The sequence below is a fragment of the Nicotiana tabacum genome, chromosome 16, assembly GCF_000715075.1.
Source record: "Nicotiana tabacum cultivar K326 chromosome 16, ASM71507v2, whole genome shotgun sequence".
NCBI lineage: Eukaryota > Viridiplantae > Streptophyta > Magnoliopsida > Solanales > Solanaceae > Nicotiana > Nicotiana tabacum.
Genome location: NC_134095.1, coordinates 10,189,182 through 10,207,608, shown reverse-complemented (window position 1 = coordinate 10,207,608; position 18,427 = coordinate 10,189,182). Strand labels below are relative to the sequence as shown.

Below are 18,427 nucleotides of genomic sequence, written 5' to 3'. Positions count from 1 at the left end.
ATTCTTTTGGAATCGTTCAATTCATCACCAAAATTTGCTATTACAAATTACTTATCTTAAACAAAAAAACAGCAATAGTACAGATTCCAAAGTTCTTAACCTGACTCGGTGAAAAGAAAAAGAAAACAACATATGGGAAGACAATAAAGCCAACAAATAAGACTCGAACTAGGGATACATTAAAATTCCAACTTAGGGGCTCGCGAGGCATCGTTCGGCCTTTCCGCAGACTTTGGTGTAAGGCCTCTCTGCAAGCTCTTCAACTCATTCATGATCTGGTGGACGTAGCCCATGATGAAAGCAAGGAGGGTATCCCGAGGTATTTCCTCACATGCTAGGCATCTCATGTAGATGTAGTGCCCAATCTCATCAATCCTTCCTCGAATGTTGTCCCTCTCAACGAACAATTGCTCTATTCGTCGGTTTTTTAATCCCAGTGCTTGAGCATTGTCGGCGAGTCGATCCTGGAACTTCTCTATTTGTCTTTCCATTCTGGTCATCGCATCGTAACAGCGCCTTCTGTCAGCTTGGGCATCTCGTGCTTGTTTGAAGATCCGCTCCTGAAGAGTGGAGTTCGTTTTCCTTAATATCCTGATGCTCATTTCAGAATCCCTTATGACTTGTTGTAGATGCTTTCTCCGGGCCATTGTACCTTTTGCTCATCTGACCTTTATTCTTGCTATGCAAGCTTCCGATCTCTCTAATTCTTCTCGTCTTTTGCTGACTTGATCTCTCAACTCTGCTATCAATCTTTCGTCGGAGCGATGTTTCTGCCGGTCGCTGTTACTCTTATTGACTTGGCAAATGCGGGCTTTCAGTGTTTGGTTTTCTTTGGCTAATTTGTTCTTTTCAACCCGCTCAGAGGCGACTTGCACGTTGTTCTCAAATATAAGCCTTTCAACTTGTTGCTTTAGCTTCCCGATTTCAGCCGGGTAGCCTTCCTCCCTCCTTAACCAGCCCCACTGTGCATGCGACGATTCTGCAAAGTCTTGGACATGAGCTCTCTTAGCTAGAATCTGATGCTCAAGCTCTCTTCTGTACCACGTGAGGTATTTTGGCGACACTTCTCCCTTGGCCCGATCTTGTACACAAGTATCGACTTTTAGGGTTTGACATTCATTCCAAATTCTCCGAACGACTGCTTCAGGGAACTGCCCACCAGGCCCGATTTCGACCACCTGGCTACTGAGATCCTCTTCCTTCGGGATTATTTGACATCACCCCAACTGCCTCAATACTCTGTTTGGCGCATAAGGCTGGATACTTTGGAGACCCATCAACAACAAATGAGACTCGACGGCTGACATGTGTATGACCTCATCTATGGGTAGCCACCCAAATGCCCATTCTATCTGGTTTGCTGAAACGGAGCGCAGCAGAGTGACCCATTCGGCGACCCCTTCTGGCAAGCTGAACCCGTCGACCCTGGTGGAAAACTCTTCTATACAAGTCTTTCGTGATGACCCATATTTCAGAAACTGAGGGCAATGACATAGATGCTCTATCATCCACATTTGCAGTAGTATATTGCATCCCTCAAAGAAACCTCCTCCGGTTTTGCAAACAGTGAGTGCACGGAAAATGTCTGCTATTATCATCGGTGCCAGAGTGTTGTTGTCTTGATTGAGCAAAGTGCTGACGACCCCCAACGATTTGTATGTTAATTTTCCCATCCTTTCTAGGGAACACCAGAAAACCCAGAAAGGCTATCATAAAAGCAATACACCTATGTCTTTCCCATTTCAGCCGGCTTTCCCTACTGCAGATCTTACTCTCAGGATTGTTGAAACCTCCAAGATGATCGTACCTGTCGTACAGAAATGCCAAACTACAAAACCCTTCTGACAACTCTGGGTTGTGTACCGTTCTGCGGATCTTTACGGTGTCTAGGAACCTGTGTATGGTCACGGTCCTTGGTGCAATGAGATACTGTTCTCTCATAGGGATTTTAGGACATCCGATGTACCCTGCCAACTTCTCTAGCGTTGGGGTGAGCTCAAAGTCCAAGAAATGAAATATATTGTGTGTCGAGTCCCAAAATGAAATTAAAGCCCTTATAATGTCCCCTCGCGGATCGATGTCCAGCAATCCAACCAAATTTCCTAAGTATATTTTGACTGTATCTCGCCCTGATTCTTCCAAGTCGTTCCACCACATGCGTAAGCCCAAAGGGACTCTGTTTATAATGGCCCCAGATGAACTCTTACTCGTGCTCATTCTGCACATTTATTAAGGTGATTTAGACGAAAGCAAAAATCTTTATTTTGACTCCAAAACCATTTTTCCCGTTTTCCTTAATTTTTGAGAAAAGCAAGATTGATTTTCCCAATACGGCCTTTCAGCTCTTCAGGGGTGAAGATTTTAAGGCAGTGGGATTTTAACCGGCCAAAAGGTAAGAAAAATGGCCAAAGGCGGCCGTTTGTGCAAAGACAGCCTTCCGGCGTCCCTTTCGGGAACATTCGGCTATTTTTCGCAAAATGGCATCACCCGACTCTTTTATGAAAGAAGCAATATATGTATATATATATATATATATATTATTTGCAAAAATAGGAAGTTGGACCCGATAAGGGTTGCCTACGTATCCCACATCCGGTGAGAATCAAACCGACGTAGTTCGGGTAAGAAAATTAGCTAAATCACGAATCCAATTCTCTTTCCTCAAAAATCAAAATTATTTGGACATTGGTTTTTCTCAAATGAGCAACTCTTAATTTTTCAAAATTCTCTTTATCACCCACCGGTCAACATGCAAGTTCGAAGCAAATTAAATGCGCCAACAGACAAGATGCAACAAGATGGTCTTTTTGTTCCAGGTTGCTATTCCTAGACGGGCCCAACCCCTGTGTTGAGCCCCCTAAGTCAGATGCAACGTGATGCAAATAAGCGTTTTCCTACTAGGGATCCGGCATGAAGTCATATTTTACTATGTTTCAAACTGGGCTTTGTTCTAGATCTGGCTTACCCGAGCGGACAACTCAAGTCAAGGAGGGGGCTACGTACCGGGGACCCGCGGGATCGTCCGACTTTGTAACTTGTCCGGTCTCTTTCTTATTTCAAGGTATGACACTAACAGAATAGGGAGTCTCGACCAGCGAGCTTCTCCCCGGAGGTAAGAAGAGAAGGGTTTCGACGCAGTTTATATATACAGTCAAATAATATCAAAGCGGTAACACACATTATTTTGCACATGAAGCACATATCTCATAAAAATATCAGATAAAGCTGAACATAACAATTTATTCTAAGCTCGATTTCTAACCCTGAACCAGTGGTTCTGGGTCTAGTCCCCAGCAGACTGCACGTTGTCACACCTCCTTTTTCCGCCCCCGCGAGGGGTGAAGGAGTTTTTCCAATTAAAGGACAATCGAAACGGGATTTGTTCGTTTATTTCAGAGTCGCCACTTGGGAGATTTAGGGTGTCCCAAGTCACCAATTTAATCCCGAATCGAGGAAAAGAATGACTATGTATTACAGTCCGCGAACCAAAAATCCGGATAAGGAATTCTGTTAACCCGGGAGAAGGTGTTAGGCATTCCCGAGTTCCGTGGTTCTAGCACGGTCGCTCAACTATCATATTCGGCTTGATTATCTGATTGTATATAAATATGAACTTATGTGCATATTTTAACTCTTAACCGCTTTCATTATTATTATTATTATCTTACAGGGAATTGCAACGTTGTGAAAATGTATCTCGAACCGCGTCACAATCAATGTACCCGTGGTCGTCGACACACTTTGACTCCGTTGAGATTTGGATTTGGGTCACATAAATGTGCACCCGAGTTTAAGAAAATTAAATTATTAAAGGCGCGCCTAAAGTGACTAGTGTATCATTTACTTTGGGTAGGGCCGTGGAATTTTGCTAAACGGTCTATCCCGAAGTCTAAGCAATTTTAAAGTAAATATTTACTGAGGGCCCCACAATTTTGTATTTTTATTCGGCGAAGCTCATCTCATTCTTATTTTTTAAAAGGAATTTGCAACGTCGTGGACACGCATCTCGAACCACGTCACAATCAATGTACCCGTGATTAGAGACACATTTCGACTCCCCTGAGATTTGGATTTGGGTCACATAAATGTGCACCCGAGTTTAAGAAAGTAATTTAATTAAATCGCGTCTAAAGAGGCTAACGCGTTATTATCTTTGGGGAAGGCAGTGAAATTCACTAAACAGTCCCTCCCAAATTCTAAGTAATTAACACATACATTTTTTGTGAGGGCCCCGCAATCTGTGCGTTTTATTTGGCGAGGCTCGTCTCATTTTTATTTAAAAGGTCGTCCTATAGTGGCTATGTTTTCTATTTTGTTTGCATCTAAAATAAATGAAAAAGTCCTACTTTATTTACATACCTATGAGTTATTATAGTTAAGTTTCGAACGTGATTTGTTGAAAGAGAGACGTGATACGAGCAGTCCGTTTGGCAGTTATGGGCCCAGGCCCAGCGTACACTGTATGGACTGGACCTGGGCCATTCCCTTTCCGATAAGGGCCTGTTAATTCATTTGACTCAGGCCCAACATTTATAAGGCTGAAATGGGAACCGGTGTTATTTCATTCTAACGGTATTGTTGCAATTTATAATGAGGCAGCCTACTAAATGAAGTTAGATTAACTAGCAATGGATAGTTCAGCACTTAACATGCGCTAGAAGATATGCTAACCATAAACATAGCTAAAATTCAAGATATTGCTTACTACACTATCACCCTTTTTATCTACCAGCATACATACACAGTATGATATTAAGTTGCCATACATGACGTTCAGTTATACATGATGGCTACCTTCATTATCCTAATAGAAGATGTGAACTATTATACACAACTTAATGTTCAATATACAGACTATGTATGATTCAAAAAAAAACAACTTCAACTCTTCCTTTTTTGTATTCATGTTTCAACTTTCAGCTTACATTGACAGTGTATCAGTGGTGTACCTGGTATTGAGAAAAGCAAAAGAAGAAAGGAATGATCAGTGGAAGCAGTAGCATACACAGCAACAGTAGCAACAAGAGAAGCAGCACTCAGCAGCAAACAACCCAGCCGGCAGATGTTCAAAACCAATACAAACCCAGCAAGAAAATCCAATAATAACCAGTAGGAGGAAACAACAACAAATTTAAACCAAGCAGAAGACCAGTGAACTATCAGACCAACAGAAAACCCAAAACAACTCAGCTGAAATAGTGTTCAATCAAGTATTTGCAGCCCAGCAGCATCAAAACAAATACAGGTTAACAGAGAAGGAAACAGATGCAGAAAAGCAGTAGCTTCTGATTGTTATGGTCGACAAAACCAACACACTCTTAACTCTTTATTACTCTGAAACAAACTATCCTCTAAAGGTTGGAAGACCTTTTTTGTTTTTGCTTTTCTTTTCTCTCTTACTTAAAACTGTCCAGCCTCTAAACTTAACTGTCCAGCCTTAAACCAATTTTTCCCTTTCCTTCCAGAATTAATCCTCTCCAAAATATCCTCTCGAAAAATTCCCCCCCTTAAAACTGTCCTCAATGAGCCTGTTTATAGGCCAGAAATGGCAAGCCCCCCAGGCTGCCTCCCCACTCTGCCCATACCCCTTAAACTAATCAAAATGCCCATGATATTCCTGATAGACTCCCCATACCGCATGCTTTTCTCCTTTTTTAATCAAAGTTATGGGTGTTTAACTTATTTTAATCAACCTCCCCCATGCCATTTAATCTTGTTACCCACTATTGCATTAGTTTAATCCTATTTCAGTACCCTATTGTCAGCCCAACTTAAACTAAACATTTCTGATCTTTTCAAACCCCCAAACTAACCCTGTTAAACCCTGATTATTATTGTATTACCCTACTGCAACAGTAGGACATTTTGAACTTCTGAAAGTTCAAATTCAAAGCTGCCCTAAACTGAGTTCTAGTTATTGCATTGCAGTTACAAACCATTCACAGATAATATCAAACAATCCGATAAAAGATAATGATTCGATCCATCATATGAAGCTATACATATCAGAATATTTGAACATTCAGTCCTATAAAACTAGTCGACGACATTTATCTAATCGACTATACTAATTATAACATAGAACAAACAGTCGATCAAACAAACAACACAAATAGGGCATCAACTGTCTTTGACAATTTTGCACGACACAGGGAGACTACATGCATTATCGATTCGACGATATTAATCAAATTGAAATATGTATATCACTATACGTATTCAACCATAAACAGAATAACAATCGACCGAATAAAAGGTCTTACGGAGATGGAGAACAACTGACAGAAAATCCCAGAAATAAACAAACAAACTAATTAACCATGCCGATAAACTAAAACAAACAACAGAAAAGGAAAAGTGAACTTACTCTGAAAAGCTTAAACACAGACGACCCAGGCCCGAGCTGGATTTTCCCTTTTGAGGTCGAACAGATCTTAATCGAGGTGTTCTCGACCGAGAACACTTCGATTAAGGTTTATTAGACCCCAACCTTCCGTTTAATCTAACCGGATTCCAAAAATTCTTGTGTTCTAGGGTTCGAACAGTCAGATTTGGGGTTTTGGGATTTGTGGGTAGATTCGGACCAAACCAAGCTTGGTTTGGTCACGAGTGAGGCTAGGGTAATGGCTGGTGTGAATCTGGGGTGGGTTGGTGTAGATCGGGGTTTTGCTCGAACCTTCAAACGAAGATTCGAGGTGATGGGGAATGATTCGAGGCAAGGGGGTAACAGATCCGTGTTCAGGGTGGTGAGGTGCATCAGGGGTGTTACTTTGGTGGTCACCGGCGTCGTTGCCGTCGGGTTCACGGTGAGAGTGCACAGGGACGGCTAGGGTTTGGGAGGCCTGGGTTTGGGTTTGGGTTTGGGTTTGGGACGATGAAGGCGGGTGTTCAGATGGGGGCGTGGGGTAAGGGTTTGAGTTTATATACGTAGTGGGTGGTTAGATCCTGGCCGTTGGATGAAGTGAGATCGAGGGCCAGGATCTTTCACTTAATGAGGAACGGTGTCGTTCCACCTAAAAGGAGGTTGGGCTGGTCCGGGGTTGAACGGGTCGGGCATATGGGAATGGCCTGAGGCCGTTGGATGGGATTGGGTTAACGGTTGAGATTAGACGGCCCTATACGGCGTCGTTTGGGTAAGTGATTGGCCTGATCTGGGTCGTTCCTCTGAATCAATCAACGGCTCAAAAGGGTGATGCCAATACGGCGTCGTTTAGGGCGTCTCTAAGAAGACCTGTTTGGACTGGGTCGTTGCAAGTTGGTTTGGGCCTGATTTTTAAATTTTGGCCCAAATCCGGTATTTTCCTTCTTTACAACTAGACAAAATTCCTAGAAACCAAAATTAAACACACAAAAATATTAATTAATACCCCACAACAAATATCACATGAATTAAAACATTTTAGTAAAATTACGATGACAACAAAATGCATATTTTTGTGATTTTCGCTTTTAAATAACCAAATTATAATCAACTCGTTCCTAAATGTACCAATTATTCCTAAATTCATGCAACATATATTTTTTTGTATTTTCTAACTATAGCGAGGTGAGCATTTACGGACAGAACAATTATCAAAATGTCACATAAATCCTCAAAATTGTACCCGAAGGTAACTTGTTTTATTTCTTTTCCGATTTCTTTTGGAGTAGCTTTCGTGAAGCAAAAATCACGTGCTCACACACGTGACATAGATCGATACAGTGTGCAAATCCTCCAAAATCTGATTCCTTCATCTAGAGAGGCGTTGCGGATATTGTTCTCCAAAAAGCCGGGGACGTTCTAGTAAAATCCAAATTGACGACCAAACCGATGCGAGCTATATGGCTCGATGATGAATGAGTTACCATACCTCAAAGGAAGGTAATTAAAACGTAAGCTCATGAAGTAATTTGATTCCAACTCTTGAGGGGCATCGTTATCCACGTAATAATAAGGACGGGAATTGGTTAACATTGTTGGTGCCCAAACTATATCCTCCCCATTGTGGATGCGTTTTCTTCCATCCTTCTCGTCAAAGTACCTTGCAGCCCCTTCTCCTGAGTATGCCACCATCAAAGGGACAGACGGACCCTTAGCAAGTGGATAGTGGGTTTTGAAGTAATGTGCAAGCCAGCCATAAACATAATGAATGGGAAAAGAAACTTTGACCTGATCGAGTTGGGAAGAACGCAAAATCTTATTCAAACCATGATAAATACTCGCTAAAACTAGGACTGCAAGGCTAATATGTCGCCCGCCTGCCATCATGCTTGTCATCTTGAAAGTCTCAGGGCGAATGGAGTTTTCTACCTTGGGGAACACAAAGGCACATAGCCAAATTGATAAGAATGCCACTACATATGTCTCATCTTTCTTGTCAGACCTTACCCTAAGCTTAGAGAATATAGTGTCTTGATCACTCGACCACCTCGTCGTCTCCGGAATAACTCCGTTAGGATTATGTGTTGACTTTAGGCGTGCAGATTTCTTTTCCTTTTGCAACGGGGTAGGCCTATATATTAAAGCGTTTTTATACCAAAAACTTGTCCACTTGATGAAGGACACCTTTGGGTAGCACCTGTACCCTCCTTAAGATGATGAAATGTGGCAAATAAATACTCGCAAGATCGAGGAATAAATCTGACTTGTTTTTCATTCAAACCGATGAGTTATCTTATCTCAGGTACCACTTCTTCGTACGGAGAACCCGCAATGGGCAAACCCCCAAGGATATGTAAGTCCCAAAGAGATATAGATAGCTCCCCAGGTGATGTAAGAAGTGTGTTCGTCTTGGGGCACCAAGCCTCACAAAATGCTTGAAAAATGGTCGAGTTTCGATCATAAGTGAAAAGTGAGGCATAGACAGCATCGTAAATCTTTGTTGTACTCAGAGTTTGTTGGCTTCCACCAAGTACGTCTTCAGCCCATTCCCAATATCCTTGGATATGACGATACTCGCCCTCGATTGTTGTTGTGTTTTCCCAATGTACTTCGCCTTGAATTATGCGACTTCCTAAGTTTGGAAAGGTGCTGGCAATATTTACATGGCGGTGGATTGGCGCTTGGAGAGACCACATCTTGGATAATGGATTAGAAATCGATTTGTGTTCCAAGGTCCAGTTCTCTACATGAAGGGAGTTCCTTAGAGGAGGCCATGGGGATGCATATCGGCCGACTTGTGAGGTGTGAACCAAAAGCTTGGTTTGTTCTATGCCATCTTCAGTCTCGATGATGAGATATCTAAGTTTTGAGGAAGGTGAGGTATAGTCCCTGAAATTTGCCATCTCTTCGTGCTAAAAAAAGAAAAAGAAAAGAGGGGTCATCAAAGTCCGAATCAAGAATATTAGAATGGGTACAAAGGTCTAAATAGATGAAATGTTCTCCAAGAATCGGGTCATTTTGAGAGTAATCTCTCCAAGAATTGGGCCACATTGAGAGTAATCTCTCCAAGAATTGGGCCACATTGAGAGTAATCTCTCCAAGAATCGGGCCATTTTGAGAGTAATCTCTCCAAGAATTGGGCCACATTGAGAGTAATCTCTCCAAGAATCGGACCATTTTGAGAGTAATCTCTCCAAGAATCGGGCCACATTGAGAGTAATCTCTCCAAGAATCGGGCCACATTGAGAGTAATCTCTCCAAGAATCGGGCCACATTGAGAGTAATCTCTCCAAGAATCGGGCCATTTTGAGAGTAATCTCTCCAAGAATTGGGCCACATTGAGAGTAATCTCTCCAAGAATTGGGCCACATTGAGAGTAATCTCTCCAAGAATCGGGCCATTTTGAGAGTAATCTCTCCAAGAATTGGGCCACATTGAGAGTAATCTCTCCAAGAATCGGACCACATTGAGAGTAATCTCTCCAAGAATCGGGCCACATTGAGAGTAATCTCTCCAAGAATCGGGCCACATTGAGAGTAATCTCTCCAAGAATCGGGCCACATTGAGAGTAATCTCTCCAAGAATCGGGCCACATTGAGAGTAATCTCTCCAAGAATCGGGCCACATTGAGAGTAATCTCTCCAAGAATCGGGCCATTTTGAGAGTAATCTCTCCAAGAATCGGGCCACATTGAGAGTAATCTCTCCAAGAATCGAGGAAGGATGAATACTCATCCCCTCACACCCCCAAGATTATCTTCTTCATACGTGGATCATCTTGTTGAACAAGAACGTATCTTTCTCGCTTGACCTACCAAAAAAAAGAAAGAAAAAAGACAACAAAAAAGAAAGAACGAGAAAAAAAAAAAGAAATTACCTTCGCTTTAATGCTTCCAAGTCCACAAAAATAAACTCAAGTGGCTCGCAAATACTGCGAGTTGATGCTCAACAAATACAAGCACGGGTTTATATAGATTTCTCAAAGCAGCTGGACAAGAGGTTATTTCGATGTGGGGCTGGGATCAGATACAATAAGGCGGCTAAACATTCCCTTATTCGATTCAGACTCGAAATTGGCCTCATATCCTCTCAGAATTTACGTTTCTTTTGTTGTAGTTGGAATAAACCAGGTCTACTCCAAGTAATTGAATTTGTATCAAATGTGGAAGAAAGCAACAAGCACTGACAATAAAACTAAAAGTATATGACTGTGGCAATAACAATGCCACGTAGAAGTCAAAGTGTAATCTCAAGCCTAATGATTATATTTAGAAAAGATTATTTTGTTGGATTTGGAGATCCTTTGGTAACGTTGGAATTCAAGAGGTCCTTTGGTAACGTTGGAATTCGAGTAACAAAAGTTCCAAATTCTCAAACTAATATGGCCTCGCTCAATTCTGTTAATATATAAATTTGATACTAAAGTTCCCAAGACAAATTTGTCTCAGCTCGTTGGGTCAATGAATTAAATTGTCGAAATATACTATATTTTGGAAATTTTAATTCAACCTCGGATTCAAATTTGTTATCTTTGCTAGTACTTCACGACTTATCGCAAGGATTATCGTATCCACACTACGACAAGCCTTGAAGTAGGGGGCATTTGTAGGCATATAAATTTTATTTAAATTAAATCCATAAAATAATTTGGACTATATTTTAAATTCAAGATATATTGGTCCAAATAAATATTATGGGCTAATATATAAATGAATTAATTATATAGGTCCAACATTTATGGATTAAATAAATAAGTCTTAATCTATTGGGCTAAAGTGATGAGCCCACTTAATTAAGCCCAAGATGTTATCTTCCTAGAGGCCCAGTTTGGTGACATATGTCAAATGACGTGGCGCGTCAAGTCAAACGAAAGAGCCAATAGGATCGTGCCATGTGTCAAAATGATAAGGCATGCCCAGTCACACTAAAAGTCCAATGAAATTGCGCCACGTGTGCAAGTGACATGTTCTAGCTAATCAAATGCGGCCATGTCACACTTCAATTTGATTGGTCGGAAAGAGTTTGTTCTTATCACAACTCCTTCTTTCCACAACTATAAATAGGGGTCTTCATAACTAAGAAAAGAGACCAGAAGTTATAACAAGAAGCAAGAGAGAGCTCGTGGATCAAACGCTGCAAATTTCTCTACAAGTTTCAAGCTTCAAGCAATCAAGTTCAAGTTCAAGAAATCAAGTTCAAGCTCGAGAACGAAGAACAATTCAAGTATTCAAGATCAAGAACGAAGTCAAATCAAATACAAGGCGTTCAAGATCAAGGCTACTTGTTTGTGATAAAATTCGTGGCAACAATCAAAGTGTTCGTGACGGATAAATCAAATTACAATTCAAGATCAAGCTCAAAGGCCCTTGAATTTATACTAGAAAAGTTGAATCAGAGGAATCATAGAGATTGTAACACTCAAATATTTGAAATAAAATACTACGATGTTGCGATATTTTTCGGTCTTGATTTTATTTCCTCGACGCAAATTTATTGTCTACAGTTACTTCCTACCGTTAAGTCATTAAACACTCACTCTAATATTTTTCTATCTCATTCTTTATATAAAACTACCTCCTTATTAAACCCTAGTGTATGTCCTCGTTTTCTTTTTTTTGCAGGAGATGTTGTGGCCATGCCCTATCATTATTCACAACTTATCAATTATTAGCAATTGAAGTGGTGGTATTAGCAATTATTCTTCATTCCCTTGAAGGAATAGTAATGGTAGGCACAAGGATGGAATCAATTTATCAAGGGGAGAAGCTACAAATTGGCAGTATGTATAGGATGTTGCCCAGAAATTTCGACAAAAAGACTTCTAGATACAAGGTCTTGGAAAAGAGCAAAACGGATCTAATGGAAGCAGACAAAATTGTGCGATAATGTTCTTGACGAGGAGAATTTGGATGCTGAACAGGAAGTTGTTGGAGACTTGGCAGACGCGCTAGATAATGTTTCCAAGCTGCAAAAATCACGTCGCTACATTGAACCACGATTTTCCTTTATCACGAACTCTGCAACTCTGGTGGCCGGTTAACAATTCCGACGGAAGAGTTGATTCTTGTATTCAGATGTATTTATATGTATTCGATAAGGCATACACTGATTTTTATTTTGTACGGTAATTTTTGACTGTTGTATTTGAATGTATTTATATGTATTTGAGTTCATACAATAACATTTTTAATACATTGTTAGTTCTAACTGTATTCATTTGTATTTTCAACCTAACTGTATCCATCTGTATTTAAAATAACAATACAATGAAATACTGCAAAATACTCTCAATACAAATAGAAAATCAATGAATACAATCAATGAAGTGTATTTAGATTGTAGACAATGACTTTTAGATGTATTAAGATTCTGTTAGAGAAACATAGGATGAAGGAACGCATATATTATGAATACAACATTATAGCTGGATACAACAAATTGGAAAGGATGAACTAAATCTTTGAATATTGCTCTATTTTTTGGGTGTTTTTCGTCAGAGAAATCTTTTCCTTAACTGGACTAATAATTTAGCGGGTTACAATTGAGTTTGTTGAGTTACATTAGGAGTTTATCACGTTAATTGATTCACTTTCCGTTTTTAAACAGTTGAAGAGGCCTATTTTTACGTTGTATTTATGAATACATCTCACCAATACATATGAATACAGCAGATAATAGCTGGCATGCCCTGTTTTTTTGCCAAGTTTTGCTACTGTATTCATGCAGTATCTTGAATATATCGAATGCATTCCATAACTGAAAAGATAGTTATAGGAAGTAATTAAGTAAATAGTAGCTATAACAAGTTAATAACCACTAAACAATTGTGGTTTCTGAAAACTTGTCTAATATAAAGTGTGGTTAGGTTCCCATTCAATGTGCAGAAACCTGAAAGTTGCAGCCATAGCAGACATGTTTTTGCCAAGGGTAGAGGGCCCGTGAATAAACCCCAGCCTTCAACTTAATCAAACAGAGCCCGTTCGGATTGGCTCAAAAAATGTAGCTTTTCAGCGTCCCCACTGCTGGGAGGCATTGAATTTGGAAAATGGTTCAGTGAGAAGATAATCACTATAAGTCAGAAGTCATCTAAAGATAACATAAACATATCGAATAACAGCTGCTATCACAGAATTAAAATGATGGTACTGGTCACATTAAAAAAATATAGCAAAAAACATGTTCCTATTAAGCGATTTCAAACACAATTTTTGCAGACTCTCGAGAAACGAACTTCAGAAGACAACTGTGTCAAGCATGGTTCCCAATGTCTGAACTATGTTTGAAGACATCAAATTTGAGACATGCTCTTCAAGATGCTTCTTTGCATCTTGCCTTCCTACATTTGCAATAGCTAGCTTTTCTGGAGGCAACTCATCCTCCTCCTGCACTGCTTTATTATACTTGACAGCAAGGTTTAACATCTCCTGCACATGAGAATATTTGAAAAGAGTCACCCAGCATGTCAAGGACAATATTTCCTAGTTTCTCTCTCTTTCTCTCTCTCTCTCTCTACCGTGGAGAGGCCGAGATGAAAAAATATCAGCAAGCCTATTCTGCGCTTCTAACCATCAAAGGTTGGCACACAACGTAACAATGGTGTTGTATTTAAATACCACGCAAACCCAAAGATTACCTGAACTGTCTGCTCATTGGTTTTGGAATGAGCATCAAAACGCTGGAGTGTGAGTCCATCTGTCCATTTCTTCTTGTGAAGATTCAGTAGCATCTTCTCTTCAAGTTCATTCTTTCTGTAGTTTATGGCTATTGAGTAGTAGTGTCTGTTCAAACCATGGATCAATGCCTGCAAAATGCATCTATAAGAACCCAAAAAAATTGAAACTGAAAAAACTCCATCAACGAGTTAATGGCTTTATGCAACACAGTTTGATGGTCTTAACTAAGAAGTTACTTTTAATTGAGCATCACAAATGTAGTGGAAGGAAAATATTTTTAAAAAAAATTGTTGAAGAGTGGTTCTCGGACAACAAGTTTTAATTGGGAAATATGAATCAACTAGACTTTTTAAGACTAGTGGAACTATGTTTTACTAAAAAGCCGTGAAAATCGTGCAGCAGATATTCCATTTATAAGTATCACCATCAGCGGGACCGAATCAGGAAGTAATGGGCCGCACATACAGGGAGACTGGGTATGTGGATGTGTGTGTGGGTGGGAGGGGCGGTGCATCTTGCATAGATATATGAGGATTAACAAATGGCACTTACTTGGATAGATGGTTTGTTCAAATGTCCCAGATTTGATGTTGTCTGACGTGGCTCTTGGCCAAGCATCATAGTTTGGGGATTGATCAAGCGAAAGGCATCAATTACCACCTTCCCTTTAACACTTTGAATAGGGTCCACCACCACAGCCACTGCTCGTTGATTCAGTGCTTCAAAACTCTGCATAATAGATCATTCATTAGCTATTGGAGTACTCCACATGAAGATCATGTCGAAAACACACCAAATCGACATCCTGATAGGAATCAAGTCAAGTTGATAGGTTCATGTGCTCATCTGCTTTACCAAAATGCAAATGAACACTCAAGAGCGCAAAGTTGGATAAACTATTTATTCTGTTTCTTTTTTTTCCTCGACTCTGTTTCTCACTATCCCGTTTATTTGTTATTTAGAGGGAGGGGGAGATGGGAGAACTCTCTCTTCCCCGTCATATTAAATTAAGTTTTTATGTACTTACCTTTCTAATCCTTGCAAACAGAATTTTGTTTCAGTCCATTTCTATGATTCTCCCATGCTAGTCAATACAGAAAGCCATAATGGTCTGTCCAGAGGATTTTGTTCTATCATAAAAGAGTGACACCAGCCTTCCTATTTCTATCATAGCAGAATTGTCATGGAGATGCCAACAAATTACAGCTCTAGAATGCAAAAGACAACCACCACAAAAAGAGGTTTTCTAGGGATGTGAGATTTCTGCCCCTTCTTTGTAATACAGCAGAAGTGAGTTCCTACACCAGCTCTTTATATAAAAAACAGCAAGTTATAACATTCACCTTAAGAAGTATATCAACCCCTCCCTCCGTCCCTCCCTCTCTCATCTGCTTTCTTACCAAACAAAGTTCTTGACATTACCCCGTCTCTGTACCTGGATGGGATTGAGATCTTAAGTCTCAACTTATTTGGTCACTGAATGACACAACCACTAAGTGCCTAACTCAAAGGAAGGATGTATTCCAAAATAAAGAAACTGTTCCAATTTAGCACCTACTTCAAAGGATGAAAGTAAATATAATCCTCACAAAAACACTTCCCAATACTTTTAAACAGACTCTAGTAACATAACTCTTCTCCTTAAGAAAAATTCTTGATCTCCGCCAATTCAAAAAAAAGGGATAACAAATCGCACTACTTTGCAAGGTATTACTATGCCAAATTTCACCGCCTAGTAAAATTTCATATTACAGAACATCCAGTCTTGCTTTTCTCATTCCATTATTTTATATTGCATGGTTTTTATGCCACATTCACCGCCTTTGTCAAATTTCATATTACAGGGTATTCAGTCCATATTACAGAGCATGTTTCTCTCAATTCCATATTAATCAAAGATGATCATTTACCTCAGGGTGATTTGATCTACCATTAAAGAACTCACACAGAATGGTCAACAATTCTTACTCACATAGAACATTTCCAAGTCAATAGGAACTAGCTAACAATCAAAATGGAAAAGGACAAGGATAACCTGCTGAGTATTGATGTCAACACCAGAAAGCCAGCAGCCAAATCCAGGATGTGAATGATACCAACCAACAACCATCTCAGGTCTATAACACAAAGCAAAGGAGCATTTTAGGGCATCCTCAGGGTCAAAACACAAAGAAGAATAGTATACAAGTTGATTAAGCAACATTAAAAAAACAAAGAGATATGAGATAGTGGCACATCAGAAAATGGAAGAGCAGATATCATATAAAATCAAAGTAGCAACATTGAAGTTTGAAATACCAACTTCTGATTCCATGTTCTCAATAAGGAGCCGGACTCCTACTCTAGCTCTTTTTCAATTCTTTATTTTTTGCTTTCATCCTTTCCTTCTTTTTTCCGGGGGGGGGGGTCTCCAACCAGTAGAAAACAACATTTTGCCACAACTAGAAGATAAGAACACAGAAGAGGTTCATGAAACATCTGATTTAGTTTCCAATCATTTACCAAGTTAACTAATTTCAGCAGACAACTCCTAAACTGTACAAGATTAGCTTCATTTTTCTTAGCTTCTAAAAATCTGAAATCAGTTTGCTGCCAATTCAACATGCCTACAATTTTACAGGACAACCCCTTAATTTGTGGTGCCAGCATATTTGATGGTTGATTCTAATGAAAGCTCAAGGAACCGAATTCCAAATAATCAACCCCTCACCAAAATTGATTAAGATACAGCGTAACCACACATTCTCAGCTAATACACCAGGTTCTTTACCAGAAAGCTCAAAGAGCATACTTCACGAATAAAGTTAACCTTTTATCCCATGATCACATCTTCAAGTTGGTTCTTATGTGAGACAGACCTCAACAACTTATCAATCCAGGCAAAAATAAGGACTAAAAGATATTCATGAAACAAACACATAAGTCTCATCTCATACTTTAACATAAACAGAAACATCCAACCAGATGTTCAATAATATCTTGTCTTATACATATTACTTACAGATAAGAGGCATAACTCTTCAGCAAACACATAGTGGTTAAACCAAAGTCTAGAACTGCAGTCACTCTGAAGCTGTAGAACATAACGGAATGCAAACTAACTAGGCGTGTCAATTCAAATCATAAAAATCTGGCAGCTTAGAAGAATCCTATCTTACAGCATTTCAAATTAGGTGCCAACACTGTCTTATTCCCATAATCCCATTCACAAGGGGAATGGTTCACACAGCAGCCACATAATGAACCCTTCCAAAATGGCAAAATCTAATTCCAAAGCTCAGTTTTCTCACTCACAATCAAGCATCCTTTCAAAGAGTCATACCAATTGACATGAGAAAGGAACACAAAGAAAATGCGAAAAGCCCCCGAATTTACCCAAATTAATATACCAGGAAAAAGGGTTTCACTTTTCAATTTGTTAGGCAGCTATAAGAAGCATATAATGAAGCATAGGAAGAATAACATATTCCCAGCTAAAGGAAGAACCATTCAACTATAACTAATTGCATATGATACAATAGCAAGAAAGCAGTTATCACCTGCCAGTCTGCTTGAGCATGTCAAGCATATTGGTCTGGAAAACATGATCAACAGCTTCAACACTCACTCCAGTACCACTCTGCGGCATTGCAAACACATCCACAACGCGCACCGTATACTCATCCACAAATTCCCCTAACATCAATCCCATCACTTCCATAGGAACTCCAGCCCTCCCTGCATATCATTAACATAAAAAAATTAAAAAAAAAAAAAAAAAAAAAAAACTAATTACACAACACCTACAGACACACACATAGATAGATCCAATATTTGCATTCCTAAAAACAATATATAAAGAGCGAAGATAGTAGAGAAATTAAGAAACCCTAAGTTACCGTGTTTAAGCATCTTGAGGAGAGCAAGAGAAGAGATGTAAACTTGCTCAGAAGAGTCCAGAGTGGGAGAGTCCGGTGGCGGGTGGCCTAACGCGCCACCAGCTCCGGCGAACATCCGCTGCAATCTTTCCATTCCAGACATTGATGGTTTTCTGGGTTTTGCTTTTGGGGATTTCTTTGAGAACAAGACTACTCCGACGGTAATTTCTTTGATCTGAGAGAGAAAACTGGGGATTTAAAGAGTTTAAAATAGTTATTGCACCGAGACCCCTATACTTTGATATTATGTTATTTATTGCCGAATTATTTCTTAGTAGGCAATTACTAGTAATGGATATTTACTTTTGGTTTATCGGTTATCGATTTATAAATGTAGTAATGTGCTAGACAACCAATAAAATATCGGACAAAATAGTAACGGATTAGCGATTACTGGGTGATTTATCGGATAAATCAAATAGATAATAAAAAAAAAATAAGGGAAAATTTTAGGATATGTCACCTTGAGATTGCGTT

General features: G+C 39.6%; 1 protein-coding gene across 1 annotated transcript; it reads right to left on the bottom strand.

Moving 5' to 3' along the window:
• Window positions 1–13,433: 13,433 nt before the first annotated feature.
• On the bottom strand, window positions 13,434–18,125 carry LOC107790582 (26S proteasome non-ATPase regulatory subunit 14 homolog). Its single transcript, XM_075232591.1, has 6 exons — window positions 17,912–18,125; window positions 17,573–17,750; window positions 16,069–16,150; window positions 14,586–14,762; window positions 13,994–14,161; window positions 13,434–13,784 (listed from the first exon to the last, which is right to left on the bottom strand). The coding sequence occupies exons 1-6, from the start codon at window positions 18,051–18,053 to the stop codon at window positions 13,593–13,595; spliced, it is 939 nt and encodes a 312-aa protein (XP_075088692.1). The 5' UTR covers window positions 18,054–18,125; the 3' UTR covers window positions 13,434–13,592.
• Window positions 18,126–18,427: the final 302 nt, after the last annotated feature.

Bases quoted from the DNA above. Each gene is read 5' to 3' on its own strand.
- LOC107790582 (XM_075232591.1), bottom strand. From the start codon at position 18,053: ATGTCTGGAATGGAAAGATTGCAGCGGATGTTCGCCGGAGCTGGTGGC. The intron at 14,162-14,585 runs GTAAGTGCCATT...TGCATTTTGCAG, and splicing joins TGAACAAACCATCTATCCAA to GCATTGATCCATGGTTTGAA. The intron at 13,785-13,993 runs GTAATCTTTGGG...TCTCATGTGCAG, and splicing joins CCAATGAGCAGACAGTTCAG to GAGATGTTAAACCTTGCTGT.